At 36.1% G+C, this 19,263-nt stretch overlaps 4 protein-coding genes across 4 annotated transcripts; all 4 read left to right on the forward strand.

Annotated features, from left to right (window-relative positions):
• The first annotated feature begins 678 nt into the window (after nt 1–678).
• LOC148737011 (uncharacterized) lies at nt 679–5,113 on the forward strand. The gene is made up of 3 exons (XM_088750695.1): nt 679–1,543; nt 3,550–4,467; nt 4,663–5,113. Exons 1-3 carry the CDS (start codon nt 1,486–1,488, stop codon nt 4,875–4,877), a joined length of 1,191 nt encoding a protein of 396 aa, XP_088606821.1. The 5' UTR covers nt 679–1,485; the 3' UTR covers nt 4,878–5,113.
• A 1,041-nt stretch (nt 5,114–6,154) lies between these two features.
• On the forward strand, nt 6,155–9,751 carry LOC111346139 (adhesion G protein-coupled receptor L4). The gene is made up of 7 exons (XM_088749230.1): nt 6,155–7,069; nt 7,792–7,882; nt 7,969–8,018; nt 8,322–8,451; nt 8,568–8,671; nt 9,323–9,425; nt 9,524–9,751. Exons 2-7 carry the CDS (start codon nt 7,811–7,813, stop codon nt 9,749–9,751), a joined length of 687 nt encoding a protein of 228 aa, XP_088605356.1. The 5' UTR covers nt 6,155–7,069; nt 7,792–7,810.
• Nucleotides 9,752–12,485: 2,734 nt separating this feature from the next.
• Nucleotides 12,486–14,117, forward strand: LOC148737012 (adhesion G protein-coupled receptor L4-like). The gene is made up of 3 exons (XM_088749231.1): nt 12,486–13,038; nt 13,689–13,791; nt 13,890–14,117. The coding sequence occupies exons 1-3, from the start codon at nt 13,004–13,006 to the stop codon at nt 14,115–14,117; spliced, it is 366 nt and encodes a 121-aa protein (XP_088605357.1). The 5' UTR covers nt 12,486–13,003.
• A 2,734-nt stretch (nt 14,118–16,851) lies between these two features.
• On the forward strand, nt 16,852–18,483 carry LOC148737013 (adhesion G protein-coupled receptor L4-like). Its single transcript, XM_088749232.1, has 3 exons — nt 16,852–17,404; nt 18,055–18,157; nt 18,256–18,483. The coding sequence occupies exons 1-3, from the start codon at nt 17,370–17,372 to the stop codon at nt 18,481–18,483; spliced, it is 366 nt and encodes a 121-aa protein (XP_088605358.1). The 5' UTR covers nt 16,852–17,369.
• The last annotated feature ends 780 nt before the right edge of the window (nt 18,484–19,263 follow it).

Here is a 19,263-nt window from a genome sequence, read left to right on the forward strand (position 1 = left end):
ATGGTAATGTAGACGAAGGTTGACGAATATCGAGCTTTATTCTTTCCATAAATCGGGAGCGAGGATGTGGGTCATAAGATGCCTAGCAATCCAATCACACCCACTCTGTGACTGCTTATTTTTTTTGTTTGTTTGTTTGTTTTGCTTTGTTTGTTTGTCTTTGATTTGTTCTGTTATCTATCAATTTCGTTTTCTTCTGTTTTAATACTTAGTCAATATAGTCAGCACTGTAAATAAACAACCTCAGGCGCCTGGCATGCCAGCTGATAGTCTGCTGCTAAGAGATTGTCCGATAAAAAAGCAATTGGCCAAAAAGCAAAGCTTAGAGAGCAAATGTGGACATTAACAAGCATCCTATTATTTTTCATACTGCGCATCGATAAAATATCTTTTGACCCTCTTTACGGTCCCGAACAGCATATGAAACCAGCTTTTTAAGGTTGCTATCGCTGAGTACTAAAAAGCAATGTTTTCTTCTTCCATATAAAAAGGTGATACTCTTGGAGTCTGCTCTTTTGCGCTGGTCTATTTACTTTCCGAGAGACTAATCTGAAGACAAATACTGACGCCGACGGAGGTTATTGCTTGAAAACCGTCATTTTCATTTTGAATTACACGACGAAACTAGCTAGTAAAACTTCGCAAAAACGAATGGGTGGGTTTTAGAAGGAAATGACCTTGAGATAGTTTTGATGACTAATCCATTTTGTGTTAAAGGTCGTAGTGGCATTGCTCAAGGGTTCTGCTCGGCATACCTTGGAATTCCAGAGTGATGCATCCAGAGAAAATGATGGAAATAATATCAAAATACTTCTAGAGAAGACCAGGGTCAAAATGGTAGAGAAAGGTAAGCCAGCACAGTTATTTGAGCTGTGGGGATCATTTGAAAATTTAAGTAAAACCATATTTTTTCCGTGTCAGCTTGTGTTATGTTAATGCTCTAAAAAGACCGACATTGTTGCTTAAATAGCTGAGTAAACAGACTCACAGTGAATAGTTGACTGCAAGAGTGACATTTGCAGTTCCTGTTGTAATTGATACCCAAAAGTTACTATCTCGAGCTTGACTTTATGATTAATTTTTATTTCATTTTATTATTTTCAAAGATTAGTGAAGAACGTAATGAAAGAGTATCTCTTGATGTTGATTGATTATTCTTTCGTATTTGTTTGAAACAGGTGCAAGGGCTTCTTAAAATGGAATTTAACCGGAGATAAGATGTCAAAAATTTGCATTATATTCAATTCCCTGCATAATGAGTTAGCAAAAGAAGGCTGATTTTGACTCAAAACAACACATGCGGAAAGCTTATTCTTTCAGCAGGAGACTGATTTAAATAGAATATTTAAAAAAATAATAATTCCCACCGACCTGATACTGTGAGAGGGAGCTTTATACTAATGTTCAGCTTATAAAAATTAGAAAAAAAAAACAGAATTGCTTGAACGTAACGCTGACAGAAACTTAATCTACACGGGAAGGGAGATGTTGACGAAAGCATGTCAGATATGGGGACCTGTTCTAGTATCAATAACTTTGTTGGGTGAGTACCAAAGTTCTTTTATGAACATAAATTTAGTTCATTTAGTACCACAAGCATACTCCAAAAAGAATAACTTCATCAGATTTTCCTAAGGGGACTCGAAGATTTTGCCCTCACGACGGCCCTTGGAAGAAAATAAGGACGGGGACAGAGATAAAACCTTTAAGTTCTCATCTTCATGTATTACGAGGACGTAATTTGAGATACCGGTCTATTATCATTACTGAGCTCAGTATAGATAACTCATGTTAGCTATAAGCCCAATTCAACTTAAGTAGATTTTCAAGGTGAAACTCATACGCAGCCATGTAAATAAAGGTTTATTTCAAGCCTGTTGAATTAGATCAAAGATATGGATTCTGTGGAATGATCAAAATAGACGCATGTGTATTGGACAACTTATCTAAACTACATTTCAAAAAACCTCACAAATTGAGGACTCTGCGAAAAGACAGAATGTTATTCTTCTTTCTATCTTCTATTTGAATTCTCAGCTTTCATCTCATTGTTGATTTATCAAACTCCTGTCGTTGTGCAAATGACAATTGAAGAATTGACACTGTTAAACAGAATAAAAATGTACGTCTCCAGTAATGATAAAAATGTACGTCTCCAGTAATGGTGACCTTATTGTAAAACTCCTCACAGTAATTTTTAGAATTCGGAAGGAAAATCCATTGTAGATAGACTTCAGACGCTAATCCCATAGGAACCGCCTACAAGGCAGTCCCCCTTAAAAAGTAATTTTCTTCATAAATTTGTCGTGAAGGACTCAAAAAAAACGCGGGGACGTTTTACTTCCACCTGTCTAAACATGAAAACTGAAGTTTATTCTGAAAAAAAAATCGTTGTTGCCCGTGCTATATCTGATTTCTTAAAAATAAAAATGAATAAAGAAACTGATAAATAAAAAAACATTTTCAGATGAGTTCAATACGTGAACTGCATCAGTCATATTCTATTTTCCTACATCGCTCGTAAAATAAAATGAATACAAAAAGTAAAATATTAAATGTTTGTTTTCTGAATTAAGAATTTATCTCTCGTTCTTTTTGTAAATCGGATAACTTTGTGGTGGTGGAGTTCTTGCAAAAAGAGAAACACACACACACACACACACCTACACACACGTGCGCGCGCGCACACACACACAAACACGCGCGTTTATTCACACCCACACACACACGCGCACAAAAGCACAAAACAAAACAAACAAAAAAACAAAACAAATAAACAAGCAAACACTCTAGGAGAATGTTATTATATACAATTTCCGATTTTGCAAATCACCAAAATTTTGGCGGTTACTTGGCTAAAAATATATTCTCGTATTGGCCGGAGTTGCGTTTGATATTGCGATCCATAAATCAGAGAAGGATACACCGTAGTCAAACCAGGGTGTGCTTAATGAACATTTTAGATACTTTCCTTCTGCCATTAGTATCAATGGGAACAGTATTTCAAAGACAATGTTTTGTCGCGGGTTTTGGAAAGATTTCGTTGTTATTAATGTCACAAACAATCGCCTTCACCAAAGGATATGAGCGCTATGTAAATGACCAAATGTGGAGGAAAAAATTATTCATTCTGAGCTTTTGGTTTACAGACTTATTCAAAAATCGTGTACCATCAGACGCTGATGTTTCTATCGTTAATTTTCGATGCTGTTAATACATGGCAAATAAGTCGAAATAAATGAAAACTTTTAATTGAAAGCTGTATGCTGCTCTTTTTTATTTTCATCTGTTCTGGTAAATTTGTAACAACCCCAGCAACATCACTTTTGAAGCGTACCTGTGAATCCCATTTCAGGGCTGTGGTGTCAATTAATAATTAATGACTTTCAGCCAACATAGTCCTTTAAACTTAGACAGCATAACCATGGTGATTTAATGTCGTATCTCTTTAAAAGAAAGAAAAAAAGAAAATCTTACAAAGGATGGCGACACTGATTATCTTTATCATCGTTTTTGTTTGTTTTTTTTGTTCAAATATTCTTTTTCCAGGATATGCCAGACTCGACCAAGATATCTGCCACTCCAGGGAAAACCCATGTTCACGGGAATGTTTTAAGGAGGAAGAAAAGTGTGACCAACTGTGCCATAAAGGCAACTATAACTGTTCTCTTGACTGTAACGGAAAGAATTGCAACCAAGATTGCGACGCTGAAAGCTGTAACCTAGAGTGCAGCAGTAAAGAGTGTGATCAAAGGTGTAAGAAAAACGTAAAAGAATGCATTATGTATTCCAACGCGAGTAAATGTCAACAGACGTGCGATGCTGAAGTATGCCTCATGACAGTAAGTGCATCAATCGATGATACACTAGTACAGAAATGCAACAGAGTTTTAGCAAGATGCGATGCACAATGCTACATGGGTAGCGGTAATTGTAAGCAGCATTGCGAGGCTGAAAGATGCAATCTAGAATGCAGCGGGAAAGAGTGTGATCAGAAATGCAATGGTGCAGTGAATGAATGCAACATGCATTGTATTGCTACTAAATGTAAACAGACGTGTGACGCTAAGGAATGTCACATTACAGGAAGTGCGATACAGGATATACCCGAACAGAAATGCAACGGAAAAATAGATATATGCGATGCACAATGCTACGTGAGTAGAGGTAAATGTTTGCAACATTGCGATGCTAAAATATGTAATCTGGAATGCTGCGGGAAAGAGTGTGATCAGAAGTGCAACGGGGGAGTAGATGGATGCCATATGTTTCGCACCGCAAATGAGTGTAAACAAAAGTGCGACGCTGGCTCTTGTAACACGACAGAAATCCAGCTAGTCAATTCACTGACTGAGCAGAAGTGCACCTCAAATTTCAATTACAGGACTTTATCTTCGTCAAATATTATTGTAACTACCTCAGCTACGACAACTGAAGTCATCAGAACTCAACCATCAGCTACAGAAGGTAGAGTAAATTATCATACTTTTAGTGAGTACCATTTGAAAGATAAATAGACCACGAGTAAGTGTTTATAAGTGCCCCCTCTAAGAAAAAAAAGATATCTTGAAAGTCAATTTCCAAATTTCTTCTATTCCATGGGAGCGTTCCGATATTAGTTGAGATCGCATTTTGATAGTGAGAGTTTGCTTTAACATACAGCTCACTTGCAATCATCGCACGGGTCGCCGACAACATTCTCATTTCTCTTACCATCACCATTGTCATCATCGTCATCCACTTTCTCATCATCGTTACTATCATCGTCGTTGTCGTGCCCATTATCATCATCATCATCATCACCATTGTCACCACAACATCCACCATCAACGCTGTTATCATCATCTCAGTTGTTTCCTTGGACATTCTCGACATAGTCGTCATCGTCATCGTCATTATCATCATCGTCATTGTCGTCAATATCCTCAATACTATTAACATCGTCGTCATCATCATCACCTTCGTCATCATCGTCATTGTCAGTGTCACCACTGTTATCTTTGTCATCGCCGTCATTGTCAATTTCGTCATCGTTATCTTCGTTTTCATCGTCATTGCCAGCCTTATCATCATCTTCATCATTATCATCACCATCATCATCAGTATGCATGTCATCATCTTCGTCTTCGCCCTCGTCTCCTTTATCGTCATCGTCATTGTCATCTTTAACTTGGACAAGCCGATCATCGCCGCCAGTAACAACTGAGAGTCTGGTATGTATTGTAATTTCTCCTAGCCCTTGCTCTCATTATTTCAACAATCTATGGCGTTAGTTAAAAATGTCGTCTTTTTTTCCCTAGGCAAATGTATATGTTTGTAAACTTGATGGAATAGAAATTAGCAGAGAAAGTTCCCTAAAGGTATCTATCACAATTCATTTTTATTCATCAATCATTTAAGTATATAGCAAGTGCATTATCTCGAAAGTGACCATCTTAAAGTAAACGCGAACGCGTTTAAGAGCATTATAAGAATCTGTTGTAGACAGGTTACTCTTCGAAATCTCAGGAGATCTGAAACTTAAATAGTTTTCGAGTTTCTTTTGGCGAAACGACCATTTTTCTCTCACGATACAATTTATCAAATATTTAAGAAGGCAGCGTTCTGAGCAGGCACATGGTATCGATATTCCTTCTTCCATGTTAAATAGCATACTGCAACGAGTAAAAAAAAAAAAAAAAAACCAAAAAAGGAAAGGAACAAACAAACAGAAATAACTAAGTAAATACCTGCAGGGATCTGTCATTTTTTAAATTTATTTTTCTTATCAGTTATTGTTTTTGTCCTTGTTGTTGTTTTCGGCTTTTTCTTGCAATTTTCCTTGTTCTTGTGTTTGACTTACGTTTGTTGTTGTTTCTTTGGTCTTTGTTGCTTTTCTTCTTTGTTGTTGTTGTTTCTGTTTTTTTCGAGAGAGATCTGAAATTATAACTCCAATTTCCATTATTACAGGCCTGTCTACCTTTGTCGACTGTCCTGGTTCAGTAATTCAATTTTCATTGTGTTTACAACATTATTAGGTATTGAAAAACTTGAAGTTAATGTAAGATTGATGAAGAATATTTATGTAATTGTAGGAGGCAATGGTTTTGTTGGAAGACTTCGCCGATCTGTGTCAAAACATAACAAAAGCTATCATAGGCCAACTTTCTAAGGAAGAAATAAAGGAAAGAACAGAAGCCATCTTTCGGGTGGCAGTCGCCTTCGAGAAATTTGTTCTTAAGTACAGCAAGTATCATCTGAATGAGAGAAGACCTTCCAAAAAGATTACTAACCAAAAAATGGGTGAGTTAAAACCCGAGATCTTTACACATTTGTTGTTTTATTTCCCCTGGATCTTATTAAACCCAATTACATATGGGCAATCTTAACTCGGTTCTGTCTAAATATGTACCTTCAAGTCTTTATTGAATTCGTAGGAAACACGCACTTACTCATTTGTCATTAATATCTCACTTATCTTCTGCTCCTTTCGGCAGCTCTTGTAATTCAATTAGGCTACCGCCAAAATACAAGTGACTTCCTTCTCAAGGAAGAAGAATGGCAAGCCAGTATCAATATATCTTCTGCAAATTTTGCAGAAAATGGTTTGTATTATTGGGAGAATATTTAGGACGAAAGAACAGCAAACACGCAAACTGTGTTGGTATTTTTAAGATGTCAATATCAAGCAGAAAAGTAACAGCAGTAAAATAGGCAGCCAAGATAATAATTGCTAGTAGAGTGTTGGGGTCAATTAATTATATTGTAAATGATGCAATATCGAGTGTAAAAGTAGCAATTAGTTGGCTTGGTTAGTTAAACATCAATGTAGGAGAGTCAAAAACATTTAAAGTCTGTTTTGATTTCCAAAAATATCTTGGGCAAGATTCCCGTACGAACTCAAATTTCATTAAACATAAATTACCTCTCAAGATTAAGGGTTTGCTTTTTGGCATACACCGATACCTTTCCCTTATTTTTTGTCGTCTGTTTCCTTTTTAGGGTCCGTGATCGTAGCGTGTGTGTACAAGGATCTTCACGAACTACTACTGACAAATCAATCTGTTGGGAATGAAACTGACAATACAAGGTCAGCTTGATGCACGAAATATTTGAGACCTAGTTTAAGCATAGCAGGTCTGCTTTCAGCAATATCTTGTAAAAATTTTCAAAACATCGATTTTTTGCTCTACGCTGAATTTTTTAAAAAAAGAAAGCAATCCATGACCTGAAGAGTGTTTTAGGATAGCTGGTACCAAATAGTGAAAGGTGTAATGGTCGTTTTATGAGGGCTTTCGTTCAGGATCTCGATTTGCACTCAACTACGTCTCTTGTTTCTCCCTACACTTCTTTCGTGCTCTAGCCACTTCCGCGTGCTTTATAGCAGAACAGAGCAAAGTCACGGATTTTCAAATAGGTCATGTTTTTCATGAAACTTGGATAAAGTATTTTTCTGATATTGTTGCAGAAAAGGGTGTGGGGCCTTTACGAAAACTTTCTTGTGACTTCGCAGAGATGTATTTCCTATTATCCAACTTCAAAATAGATTTTCTTAGGAACCAATATATAGGAATATCGAAAAAAACCTCACACTCTTTTTTAGCCTATTATCTGCTGAATGATACAGTCCAGTTCGTTTGGATGTTAACAGTAATTCGAGGGCTGGTAACTCGGTTAATCAAACATCGTTTGTTGTTTTTAAAGTCTTGCACGTTCCTATAAAAAAAAAAAGACTCAATTTTTTCATTCATTTTTAGAATATAACCCTAATAAGCTCAACACTGATAATTCTTAGGAAAATGTTCGTTACAGGTTTGTGAACACCAGGATAATGACCGCAGATATGGATCCTAAACCAGAAAAATTACAACAAGATGTCATCTTGAAGTTCAGAAGCCTAGAGGTAGTTAGTTTTACCGCTGAAAGATAACCTCAGTCCTTTTTTATGTTGTGTTGATTTGATTCAAACGAAATAAAATATATTTTCAGGTCGTTGAGGCAGAGAAGCATTGCATGTTTTGGAATGGCTCCAGCATGAGGTAAAATTCATATACGTTTCTTATTCAACGTCAAAATTAGATTAATAACATGGATTCTTTTATCTGTTTGTCTGTTGCTCCTAGAAATACTTTGTACCTGAAATGAATGTTTGTCATATAGTTTATCTATAAAGAATGTGGCGAGGGTATCTTAACGGTCTAAATACACTTAAAAAAAATAGGCCTTTCTTCAAATAGGCCTTTCTTCAAATAGGCCTTTCAATACTCTGCTTATTTGAGACTCCGATTACTTATCTCACATATTTTGTTTTTCCTTTTTGTCATATTCATGAACTTTTTTAGTCCAGACGGGTTCGCAGATGAGGGTTGTCATGTAGATTCAGCGAAGAGCAACTCAGTGGAAACAGTTTGTAGATGTAATCATTTGACCTACTTTGCTGTCTTAGTTGACTTTCACAGTGGTGGCACAAAGGTATCTATTAAAATTATTTATGTATTTTCGAATATTCTTCCATATAGTTCATCCGTTTGGTCAATTAATCAAATCTTAATTTGTTTTTTTTTTTTTGTTTCTAATTCCTAATACAGCTCACCAAGAAGGACGGAACTATCCTGGAGACAATCACTTACGTAGGATTAAGCCTTTCCATCGTCGGGATGCTTTTGACAATCATCCTGTATTCTTTCCTCACGTAAGCACTGTTACCAGACAATCAGTTATGACTTTGAAGCTGATTCCATAAAGCAGACCAGAACGTGCAAAAAATGATTGTAAAAATCTCTTTTGGAAACTACGATTTGAAAAAAACTTGATGTTTATTGGATTGGATAATACGTGACTTAAGTCCGTAAAATAAATGTTCGTTATTGACCAATCGTGAGGTCAAGATGGCTGGATATTGGCCGAGTTCTTTTGTTGCATTTTTATGGACGCAAAAAGGAACAAGGGATTTAACTGGATAATCCAGAGTGGGCAAGATGGGTCCATCTTCCTGCTCGGGTAGCCAATCTATGAAATATTTGATAAGGGACAAGTACCACATATAATCAGTGACAATAGGGCTCATCTGCTTTCAGTTCGTTTAATTGATAACGGACAGTTAAAAAATAAAACGTAACTATGAAATAGTAAGTCTTTTAGTTAGAGCGGTCCTTCCAACTTCTTTGCAACCAAATATACTGGGAATGTCAAATATCTTATGCATTTATTGGCATATTTTGTGTTTATTGCATGTTGGTTTTTTTTTCCTTTGACTTTAATTTTGCTTCTGATTATAATCATATGATTTGTCGTGCGTTCCTCTTTGTTTTTTTTTTTTCCTTTATTTTCGTTTCTTCGTCAGAGATGTTCGTCAACCTCTGTCACAAGTACGTTTAAGTCTTTCTGTGTCCCTTGGAGCTGGACAGATTATCTTTCTTGTCGGGATAAACGCCACCAAAAACATGGTAAGCTGCATGTTCCCACATTCACTGACGAAATTGTTGTTTTTTTTTATTTCACAGCCGGGTAAAGTACTTCTGTGTTCTTTCTTTCTTTATTGCAGTCTGCCTGTATCACAGCAGCAGCTCTTATGCAGTATTTCCTGATGGCCGCTTTCTGTTGGATGCTGGTCGAGGGAATTTATCTCTACCTGTTTGTTGTAAAGGTGTACAATATCAACACCAAGATGCACATGTATCACGTCATGTCATGGGGTATTTATGAATATTTACCGCCTTATTTGGTGTATGATTCCCCGACATACACTGCATTCTTCTGTCTCTCTATTTGAAGGCCTTCCTATCGTCATGGTGGGTATTTCACTGGGCATCGCAACTGTAAAAGATGGACTCCAAAGCTACACTAGTGATAAATAGTAAGAAAATCATTAGCTTCTGCCAAACATTGTGGATGGTTAAAAAGAGATATCGTTTCATCGGATGGAATATTAATTTTCTTTCATTACTTTTTTTCTTTCCTTTTCTCCAGTTGCTGGTTGTCTTCGACTAATAAGCTGATCTGGATTTTTGTGACATTTGTGGCGTTTATCGAAACAGTAAGTTCATAACTCATATCATATGATGATTCGTATATTCGAGCTTTTTCTCTGTCACACATTCGTGAACAATTGACTCTCGTGTTTATTTTGATCGACGTCCATTTTCCGATATAAAGTTTCAGTTTTTTTAATTTTTTTTTTCAGCTGAACATTTTGATACTTGTACGAGTCATAAAGGAGATTACTACGCTTGTGGAACCATTAGCGGAAGACAACTACTGCAAGCAAATAAGGTATGTTTTGAAGTATGAAACACACACAAAAAAAAAATAAACAAAAAAACAAGGCATGACAACAACAACAACAAAACAAGCAAATGGAAGTTTGATAAATATATGTTTAAGTGAAACATGCAAGTAAATATACATGCATTCCTCCAAGCAATGCAAATTTGAAAATTGCGTTCTCGTTTTTCCAAATTTAAACGAGTTAGTTTAGTTCTCCGGCTTCTCTTTGCGGATCATTGAGGTTCGTGGAGAAACAAAATCCACTGTCTCCCCCACGATCGGCCTAATATCTTGGTATCACCTTGGTCTATGATACTCGCCTACTTCCTTTTTATACGGAATCTGTGGGTTATCTAGATTTAATAAATTAATGCGAACAAAATTAAGGAAGGACTAACTCCCATGCCATGTTGTAATTGTTCTCATCTTTTCGACTTGGCGTTAAAGCGGGTGTGGTGATGATTTCCCTGCTGGGTGTCACTTGGCTGTTTGGTTTTCTGTCACCATTGCACAAAGTTTTTACCTACATTTTTACCATCCTCAACTCTACGCAGGTTAGCGTTAATTTTGTGATTTATGAAATTTAATTCATCACACTAGAAAGTACTGGTGTACAAATCCCTCAGTTTTCATGGTTGTACATTTTAATTATTGCGAGATCGAATTGGTCCTAAAAAGGGATAAATAACAGGAGGAGAAGGGAGAAATCAGTAATTAATCTGTATTATCATTTATGGTACAGAATCTCCTGCCAGTTTTTATGTCATCTATTGTAACTGACAAACGTTTTAATAGCACTACTACATATGCCCCAAAGCTTGGGGGCAACTAACCCTTATTATCGAGAAACTGCACTAGGTTGCCGAGAATGCATAATTTTCCATCGCTTTAAAGGAGGCGGAGAGAACAACAGTGATCTACGCGAATTTTGAACTTTTCGATATTGCCAAGAAAACAAAGCGCGATAGAACTTTTTAATATAAGTTTTGGAGAAAGGTTTATCAAAAGAGTACTGTAGGATTAATAAAATGAATTACAAAATTCTGCAACTGTCAGCAGTTTCTCGATGTTTACAGTCAGTGGCTCTTAAATTATTTAAATTTGTTTTGATTTTATTGTTTTGTTTTCTTTTTCATAGAGGTGGCTTGACGTATGTTTGTCACCGTCCAGATTAGGATATTGCAGTTACTATCAAAACTATAAAAAACTCAGTTTTTCAATTCACAATCGCTAATTTCTTTTTAGCCTAACCTGGTTATACTAAAATATTTTGCGTTTTTAAATGCAGCATAATTTAAATTAAATTATCAAAGAAATTCTAAATCGCTCTCAACTCTTCATACTGTAAAAAAAAATTGAATATCTCAATACTAGCTACACAAGTCATGTTGCTCTATAGAAACCAGGACGCGAGTTTATACGAGGAATTTTTACAATGAATGCCATCAGCGACAGATCATCTCACGACAGGTTTATCTTTACGTTATCTTTTAATTCGGCCTCTGCTTCCTTGAGTTTTCATTTTATTGATTTGTAAAATGTTTCCCTCAAAAGAACACCCGTATCCTGTAGAAATGAATGAATTCCACCCAAATACTGAATGAAAAAAGAAAAAAAAAAACTGATACAGTGCTAATGTTTTCCATCGATCCGATAAAAGCAGTATGACATAATTGGTCGATTTTAATTGTCCTATTTCTCAGTTAATTCGCGATGTACATCGAATAGTTTCCAAATAGAAAATCTCAACATCCATATTTATAACAGATTATTTCATCTGAGCAGTTATCCATCGTTTAATTGATCCATAAATACGATGGTGAACCGAAATAGCTCAATAGCATTCACAAATTACAGTTTTCATTACCATTCAATTCAATTCTTCGGAGATGTTGCATAATAAGTGAAAAACAACTAACACAACAACCAGACACAATGAATATATGAAGTTCGTATATTTTGAACTGCGGTATTAGATACGTATGATGCACGATCCTCGCAGTAGATAGCGCTATTTATGCAATTGCGAAAATCAGACCTGAAAAAAGTCAGGCCTGTACGGGATTCGAACCACTGACCTCTGCGATACTAGTGCAGCGCTCTGCGATAATAGAGCGCTGCACTACTATCGCAGAGGTCAGTGGTTCGAATCCCGTACAGGCCTGATTTTTTCAGGTCTCATTTTCGCTATTGCATAAATAGCGCTATCTACTGCGAGGATCGTGCTTCATACGTAACACAACAACAATGCTGCCATTTGTAAAGCATACCTGTATATTTGTCTGCAGAAAATATCCAATTTTGCTCCGATCGAGAAGCAAACATTTTTGAACTCACGAGTAATTGTCTAATTCATAGCGGAGCTTGCGGCGCGTGCAACGAAGATCTATTCTTAAAACAGAAAAAAAAAAAAACAAAAAAAAAAAACAAAAAAATTGGAGGTAACACATCAAGCCGAGCAAATGATCGTATTCAATGGGAAATATGTAAAATCCATCATGCAACAGTATAGTAGATGTAATCATTTGACCTACTTTGCTGTCTTAGTTGACTTTCACAGTGGTGGCACAAAGGTATCTATTAAAATTATTTATGTATTTTCGAATATTCTTCCATATAGTTCATCCGTTTGGTCAATTAATCAAATCTTAATTTGTTTTTTTTTTTTTGTTTCTAATTCCTAATACAGCTCACCAAGAAGGACGGAACTATCCTGGAGACAATCACTTACGTAGGATTAAGCCTTTCCATCGTCGGGATGCTTTTGACAATCATCCTGTATTCTTTCCTCACGTAAGCACTGTTACCAGACAATCAGTTATGACTTTGAAGCTGATTCCATAAAGCAGACCAGAACGTGCAAAAAATGATTGTAAAAATCTCTTTTGGAAACTACGATTTGAAAAAAACTTGATGTTTATTGGATTGGATAATACGTGACTTAAGTCCGTAAAATAAATGTTCGTTATTGACCAATCGTGAGGTCAAGATGGCTGGATATTGGCCGAGTTCTTTTGTTGCATTTTTATGGACGCAAAAAGGAACAAGGGATTTAACTGGATAATCCAGAGTGGGCAAGATGGGTCCATCTTCCTGCTCGGGTAGCCAATCTATGAAATATTTGATAAGGGACAAGTACCACATATAATCAGTGACAATAGGGCTCATCTGCTTTCAGTTCGTTTAATTGATAACGGACAGTTAAAAAATAAAACGTAACTATGAAATAGTAAGTCTTTTAGTTAGAGCGGTCCTTCCAACTTCTTTGCAACCAAATATACTGGGAATGTCAAATATCTTATGCATTTATTGGCATATTTTGTGTTTATTGCATGTTGGTTTTTTTTCCTTTGACTTTAATTTTGCTTCTGATTATAATCATATGATTTGTCGTGCGTTCCTCTTTGTTTTTTTTTTTTCCTTTATTTTCGTTTCTTCGTCAGAGATGTTCGTCAACCTCTGTCACAAGTACGTTTAAGTCTTTCTGTGTCCCTTGGAGCTGGACAGATTATCTTTCTTGTCGGGATAAACGCCACCAAAAACATGGTAAGCTGCATGTTCCCACATTCACTGACGAAATTGTTGTTTTTTTTTATTTCACAGCCGGGTAAAGTACTTCTGTGTTCTTTCTTTCTTTATTGCAGTCTGCCTGTATCACAGCAGCAGCTCTTATGCAGTATTTCCTGATGGCCGCTTTCTGTTGGATGCTGGTCGAGGGAATTTATCTCTACCTGTTTGTTGTAAAGGTGTACAATATCAACACCAAGATGCACATGTATCACGTCATGTCATGGGGTATTTATGAATATTTACCGCCTTATTTGGTGTATGATTCCCCGACATACACTGCATTCTTCTGTCTCTCTATTTGAAGGCCTTCCTATCGTCATGGTGGGTATTTCACTGGGCATCGCAACTGTAAAAGATGGACTCCAAAGCTACACTAGTGATAAATAGTAAGAAAATCATTAGCTTCTGCCAAACATTGTGGATGGTTAAAAAGAGATATCGTTTCATCGGATGGAATATTAATTTTCTTTCATTACTTTTTTTCTTTCCTTTTCTCCAGTTGCTGGTTGTCTTCGACTAATAAGCTGATCTGGATTTTTGTGACATTTGTGGCGTTTATCGAAACAGTAAGTTCATAACTCATATCATATGATGATTCGTATATTCGAGCTTTTTCTCTGTCACACATTCGTGAACAATTGACTCTCGTGTTTATTTTGATCGACGTCCATTTTCCGATATAAAGTTTCAGTTTTTTTAATTTTTTTTTTCAGCTGAACATTTTGATACTTGTACGAGTCATAAAGGAGATTACTACGCTTGTGGAACCATTAGCGGAAGACAACTACTGCAAGCAAATAAGGTATGTTTTGAAGTATGAAACACACACAAAAAAAAAATAAACAAAAAAACAAGGCATGACAACAACAACAACAAAACAAGCAAATGGAAGTTTGATAAATATATGTTTAAGTGAAACATGCAAGTAAATATACATGCATTCCTCCAAGCAATGCAAATTTGAAAATTGCGTTCTCGTTTTTCCAAATTTAAACGAGTTAGTTTAGTTCTCCGGCTTCTCTTTGCGGATCATTGAGGTTCGTGGAGAAACAAAATCCACTGTCTCCCCCACGATCGGCCTAATATCTTGGTATCACCTTGGTCTATGATACTCGCCTACTTCCTTTTTATACGGAATCTGTGGGTTATCTAGATTTAATAAATTAATGCGAACAAAATTAAGGAAGGACTAACTCCCATGCCATGTTGTAATTGTTCTCATCTTTTCGACTTGGCGTTAAAGCGGGTGTGGTGATGATTTCCCTGCTGGGTGTCACTTGGCTGTTTGGTTTTCTGTCACCATTGCACAAAGTTTTTACCTACATTTTTACCATCCTCAACTCTACGCAGGTTAGCGTTAATTTTGTGATTTATGAAATTTAATTCATCACACTAGAAAGTACTGGTGTACAAATCCCTCAGTTTTCATGGTTGTACATTTTAATTATTGCGAGATCGAATTGGTCCTAAAAAGGGATAAATAACAGGAGGAGAAGGGAGAAATCAGTAATTAATCTGTATTATCATTTATGGTACAGAATCTCCTGCCAGTTTTTATGTCATCTATTGTAACTGACAAACGTTTTAATAGCACTACTACATATGCCCCAAAGCTTGGGGGCAACTAACCCTTATTATCGAGAAACTGCACTAGGTTGCCGAGAATGCATAATTTTCCATCGCTTTAAAGGAGGCGGAGAGAACAACAGTGATCTACGCGAATTTTGAACTTTTCGATATTGCCAAGAAAACAAAGCGCGATAGAACTTTTTAATATAAGTTTTGGAGAAAGGTTTATCAAAAGAGTACTGTAGGATTAATAAAATGAATTACAAAATTCTGCAACTGTCAGCAGTTTCTCGATGTTTACAGTCAGTGGCTCTTAAATTATTTAAATTTGTTTTGATTTTATTGTTTTGTTTTCTTTTTCATAGAGGTGGCTTGACGTATGTTTGTCACCGTCCAGATTAGGATATTGCAGTTACTATCAAAACTATAAAAAACTCAGTTTTTCAATTCACAATCGCTAATTTCTTTTTAGCCTAACCTGGTTATACTAAAATATTTTGCGTTTTTAAATGCAGCATAATTTAAATTAAATTATCAAAGAAATTCTAAATCGCTCTCAACTCTTCATACTGTAAAAAAAAATTGAATATCTCAATACTAGCTACACAAGTCATGTTGCTCTATAGAAACCAGGACGCGAGTTTATACGAGGAATTTTTACAATGAATGCCATCAGCGACAGATCATCTCACGACAGGTTTATCTTTACGTTATCTTTTAATTCGGCCTCTGCTTCCTTGAGTTTTCATTTTATTGATTTGTAAAATGTTTCCCTCAAAAGAACACCCGTATCCTGTAGAAATGAATGAATTCCACCCAAATACTGAATGAAAAAAGAAAAAAAAAAACTGATACAGTGCTAATGTTTTCCATCGATCCGATAAAAGCAGTATGACATAATTGGTCGATTTTAATTGTCCTATTTCTCAGTTAATTCGCGATGTACATCGAATAGTTTCCAAATAGAAAATCTCAACATCCATATTTATAACAGATTATTTCATCTGAGCAGTTATCCATCGTTTAATTGATCCATAAATACGATGGTGAACCGAAATAGCTCAATAGCATTCACAAATTACAGTTTTCATTACCATTCAATTCAATTCTTCGGAGATGTTGCATAATAAGTGAAAAACAACTAACACAACAACCAGACACAATGAATATATGAAGTTCGTATATTTTGAACTGCGGTATTAGATACGTATGATGCACGATCCTCGCAGTAGATAGCGCTATTTATGCAATTGCGAAAATCAGACCTGAAAAAAGTCAGGCCTGTACGGGATTCGAACCACTGACCTCTGCGATACTAGTGCAGCGCTCTGCGATAATAGAGCGCTGCACTACTATCGCAGAGGTCAGTGGTTCGAATCCCGTACAGGCCTGATTTTTTCAGGTCTCATTTTCGCTATTGCATAAATAGCGCTATCTACTGCGAGGATCGTGCTTCATACGTAACACAACAACAATGCTGCCATTTGTAAAGCATACCTGTATATTTGTCTGCAGAAAATATCCAATTTTGCTCCGATCGAGAAGCAAACATTTTTGAACTCACGAGTAATTGTCTAATTCATAGCGGAGCTTGCGGCGCGTGCAACGAAGATCTATTCTTAAAACAGAAAAAAAAAAAAACAAAAAAAAAAAACAAAAAAATTGGAGGTAACACATCAAGCCGAGCAAATGATCGTATTCAATGGGAAATATGTAAAATCCATCATGCAACAGTATAGTAGATGTAATCATTTGACCTACTTTGCTGTCTTAGTTGACTTTCACAGTGGTGGCACAAAGGTATCTATTAAAATTATTTATGTATTTTCGAATATTCTTCCATATAGTTCATCCGTTTGGTCAATTAATCAAATCTTAATTTGTTTTTTTTTTTTTGTTTCTAATTCCTAATACAGCTCACCAAGAAGGACGGAACTATCCTGGAGACAATCACTTACGTAGGATTAAGCCTTTCCATCGTCGGGATGCTTTTGACAATCATCCTGTATTCTTTCCTCACGTAAGCACTGTTACCAGACAATCAGTTATGACTTTGAAGCTGATTCCATAAAGCAGACCAGAACGTGCAAAAAATGATTGTAAAAATCTCTTTTGGAAACTACGATTTGAAAAAAACTTGATGTTTATTGGATTGGATAATACGTGACTTAAGTCCGTAAAATAAATGTTCGTTATTGACCAATCGTGAGGTCAAGATGGCTGGATATTGGCCGAGTTCTTTTGTTGCATTTTTATGGACGCAAAAAGGAACAAGGGATTTAACTGGATAATCCAGAGTGGGCAAGATGGGTCCATCTTCCTGCTCGGGTAGCCAATCTATGAAATATTTGATAAGGGACAAGTACCACATATAATCAGTGACAATAGGGCTCATCTGCTTTCAGTTCGTTTAATTGATAACGGACAGTTAAAAAATAAAACGTAACTATGAAATAGTAAGTCTTTTAGTTAGAGCGGTCCTTCCAACTTCTTTGCAACCAAATATACTGGGAATGTCAAATATCTTATGCATTTATTGGCATATTTTGTGTTTATTGCATGTTGGTTTTTTTTCCTTTGACTTTAATTTTGCTTCTGATTATAATCATATGATTTGTCGTGCGTTCCTCTTTGTTTTTTTTTTTTCCTTTATTTTCGTTTCTTCGTCAGAGATGTTCGTCAACCTCTGTCACAAGTACGTTTAAGTCTTTCTGTGTCCCTTGGAGCTGGACAGATTATCTTTCTTGTCGGGATAAACGCCACCAAAAACATGGTAAGCTGCATGTTCCCACATTCACTGACGAAATTGTTGTTTTTTTTTATTTCACAGCCGGGTAAAGTACTTCTGTGTTCTTTCTTTCTTTATTGCAGTCTGCCTGTATCACAGCAGCAGCTCTTATGCAGTATTTCCTGATGGCCGCTTTCTGTTGGATGCTGGTCGAGGGAATTTATCTCTACCTGTTTGTTGTAAAGGTGTACAATATCAACACCAAGATGCACATGTATCACGTCATGTCATGGGGTATTTATGAATATTTACCGCCTTATTTGGTGTATGATTCCCCGACATACACTGCATTCTTCTGTCTCTCTATTTGAAGGCCTTCCTATCGTCATGGTGGGTATTTCACTGGGCATCGCAACTGTAAAAGATGGACTCCAAAGCTACACTAGTGATAAATAGTAAGAAAATCATTAGCTTCTGCCAAACATTGTGGATGGTTAAAAAGAGATATCGTTTCATCGGATGGAATATTAATTTTCTTTCATTACTTTTTTTCTTTCCTTTTCTCCAGTTGCTGGTTGTCTTCGACTAATAAGCTGATCTGGATTTTTGTGACATTTGTGGCGTTTATCGAAACAGTAAGTTCATAACTCATATCATATGATGATTCGTATATTCGAGCTTTTTCTCTGTCACACATTCGTGAACAATTGACTCTCGTGTTTATTTTGATCGACGTCCATTTTCCGATATAAAGTTTCAGTTTTTTTAATTTTTTTTTTCAGCTGAACATTTTGATACTTGTACGAGTCATAAAGGAGATTACTACGCTTGTGGAACCATTAGCGGAAGACAACTACTGCAAGCAAATAAGGTATGTTTTGAAGTATGAAACACACACAAAAAAAAAATAAACAAAAAAACAAGGCATGACAACAACAACAACAAAACAAGCAAATGGAAGTTTGATAAATATATGTTTAAGTGAAACATGCAAGTAAATATACATGCATTCCTCCAAGCAATGCAAATTTGAAAATTGCGTTCTCGTTTTTCCAAATTTAAACGAGTTAGTTTAGTTCTCCGGCTTCTCTTTGCGGATCATTGAGGTTCGTGGAGAAACAAAATCCACTGTCTCCCCCACGATCGGCCTA

Source organism: Stylophora pistillata, chromosome 2, assembly GCF_964205215.1.
Source record: "Stylophora pistillata chromosome 2, jaStyPist1.2, whole genome shotgun sequence".
Lineage (NCBI taxonomy): Eukaryota > Metazoa > Cnidaria > Anthozoa > Scleractinia > Pocilloporidae > Stylophora > Stylophora pistillata.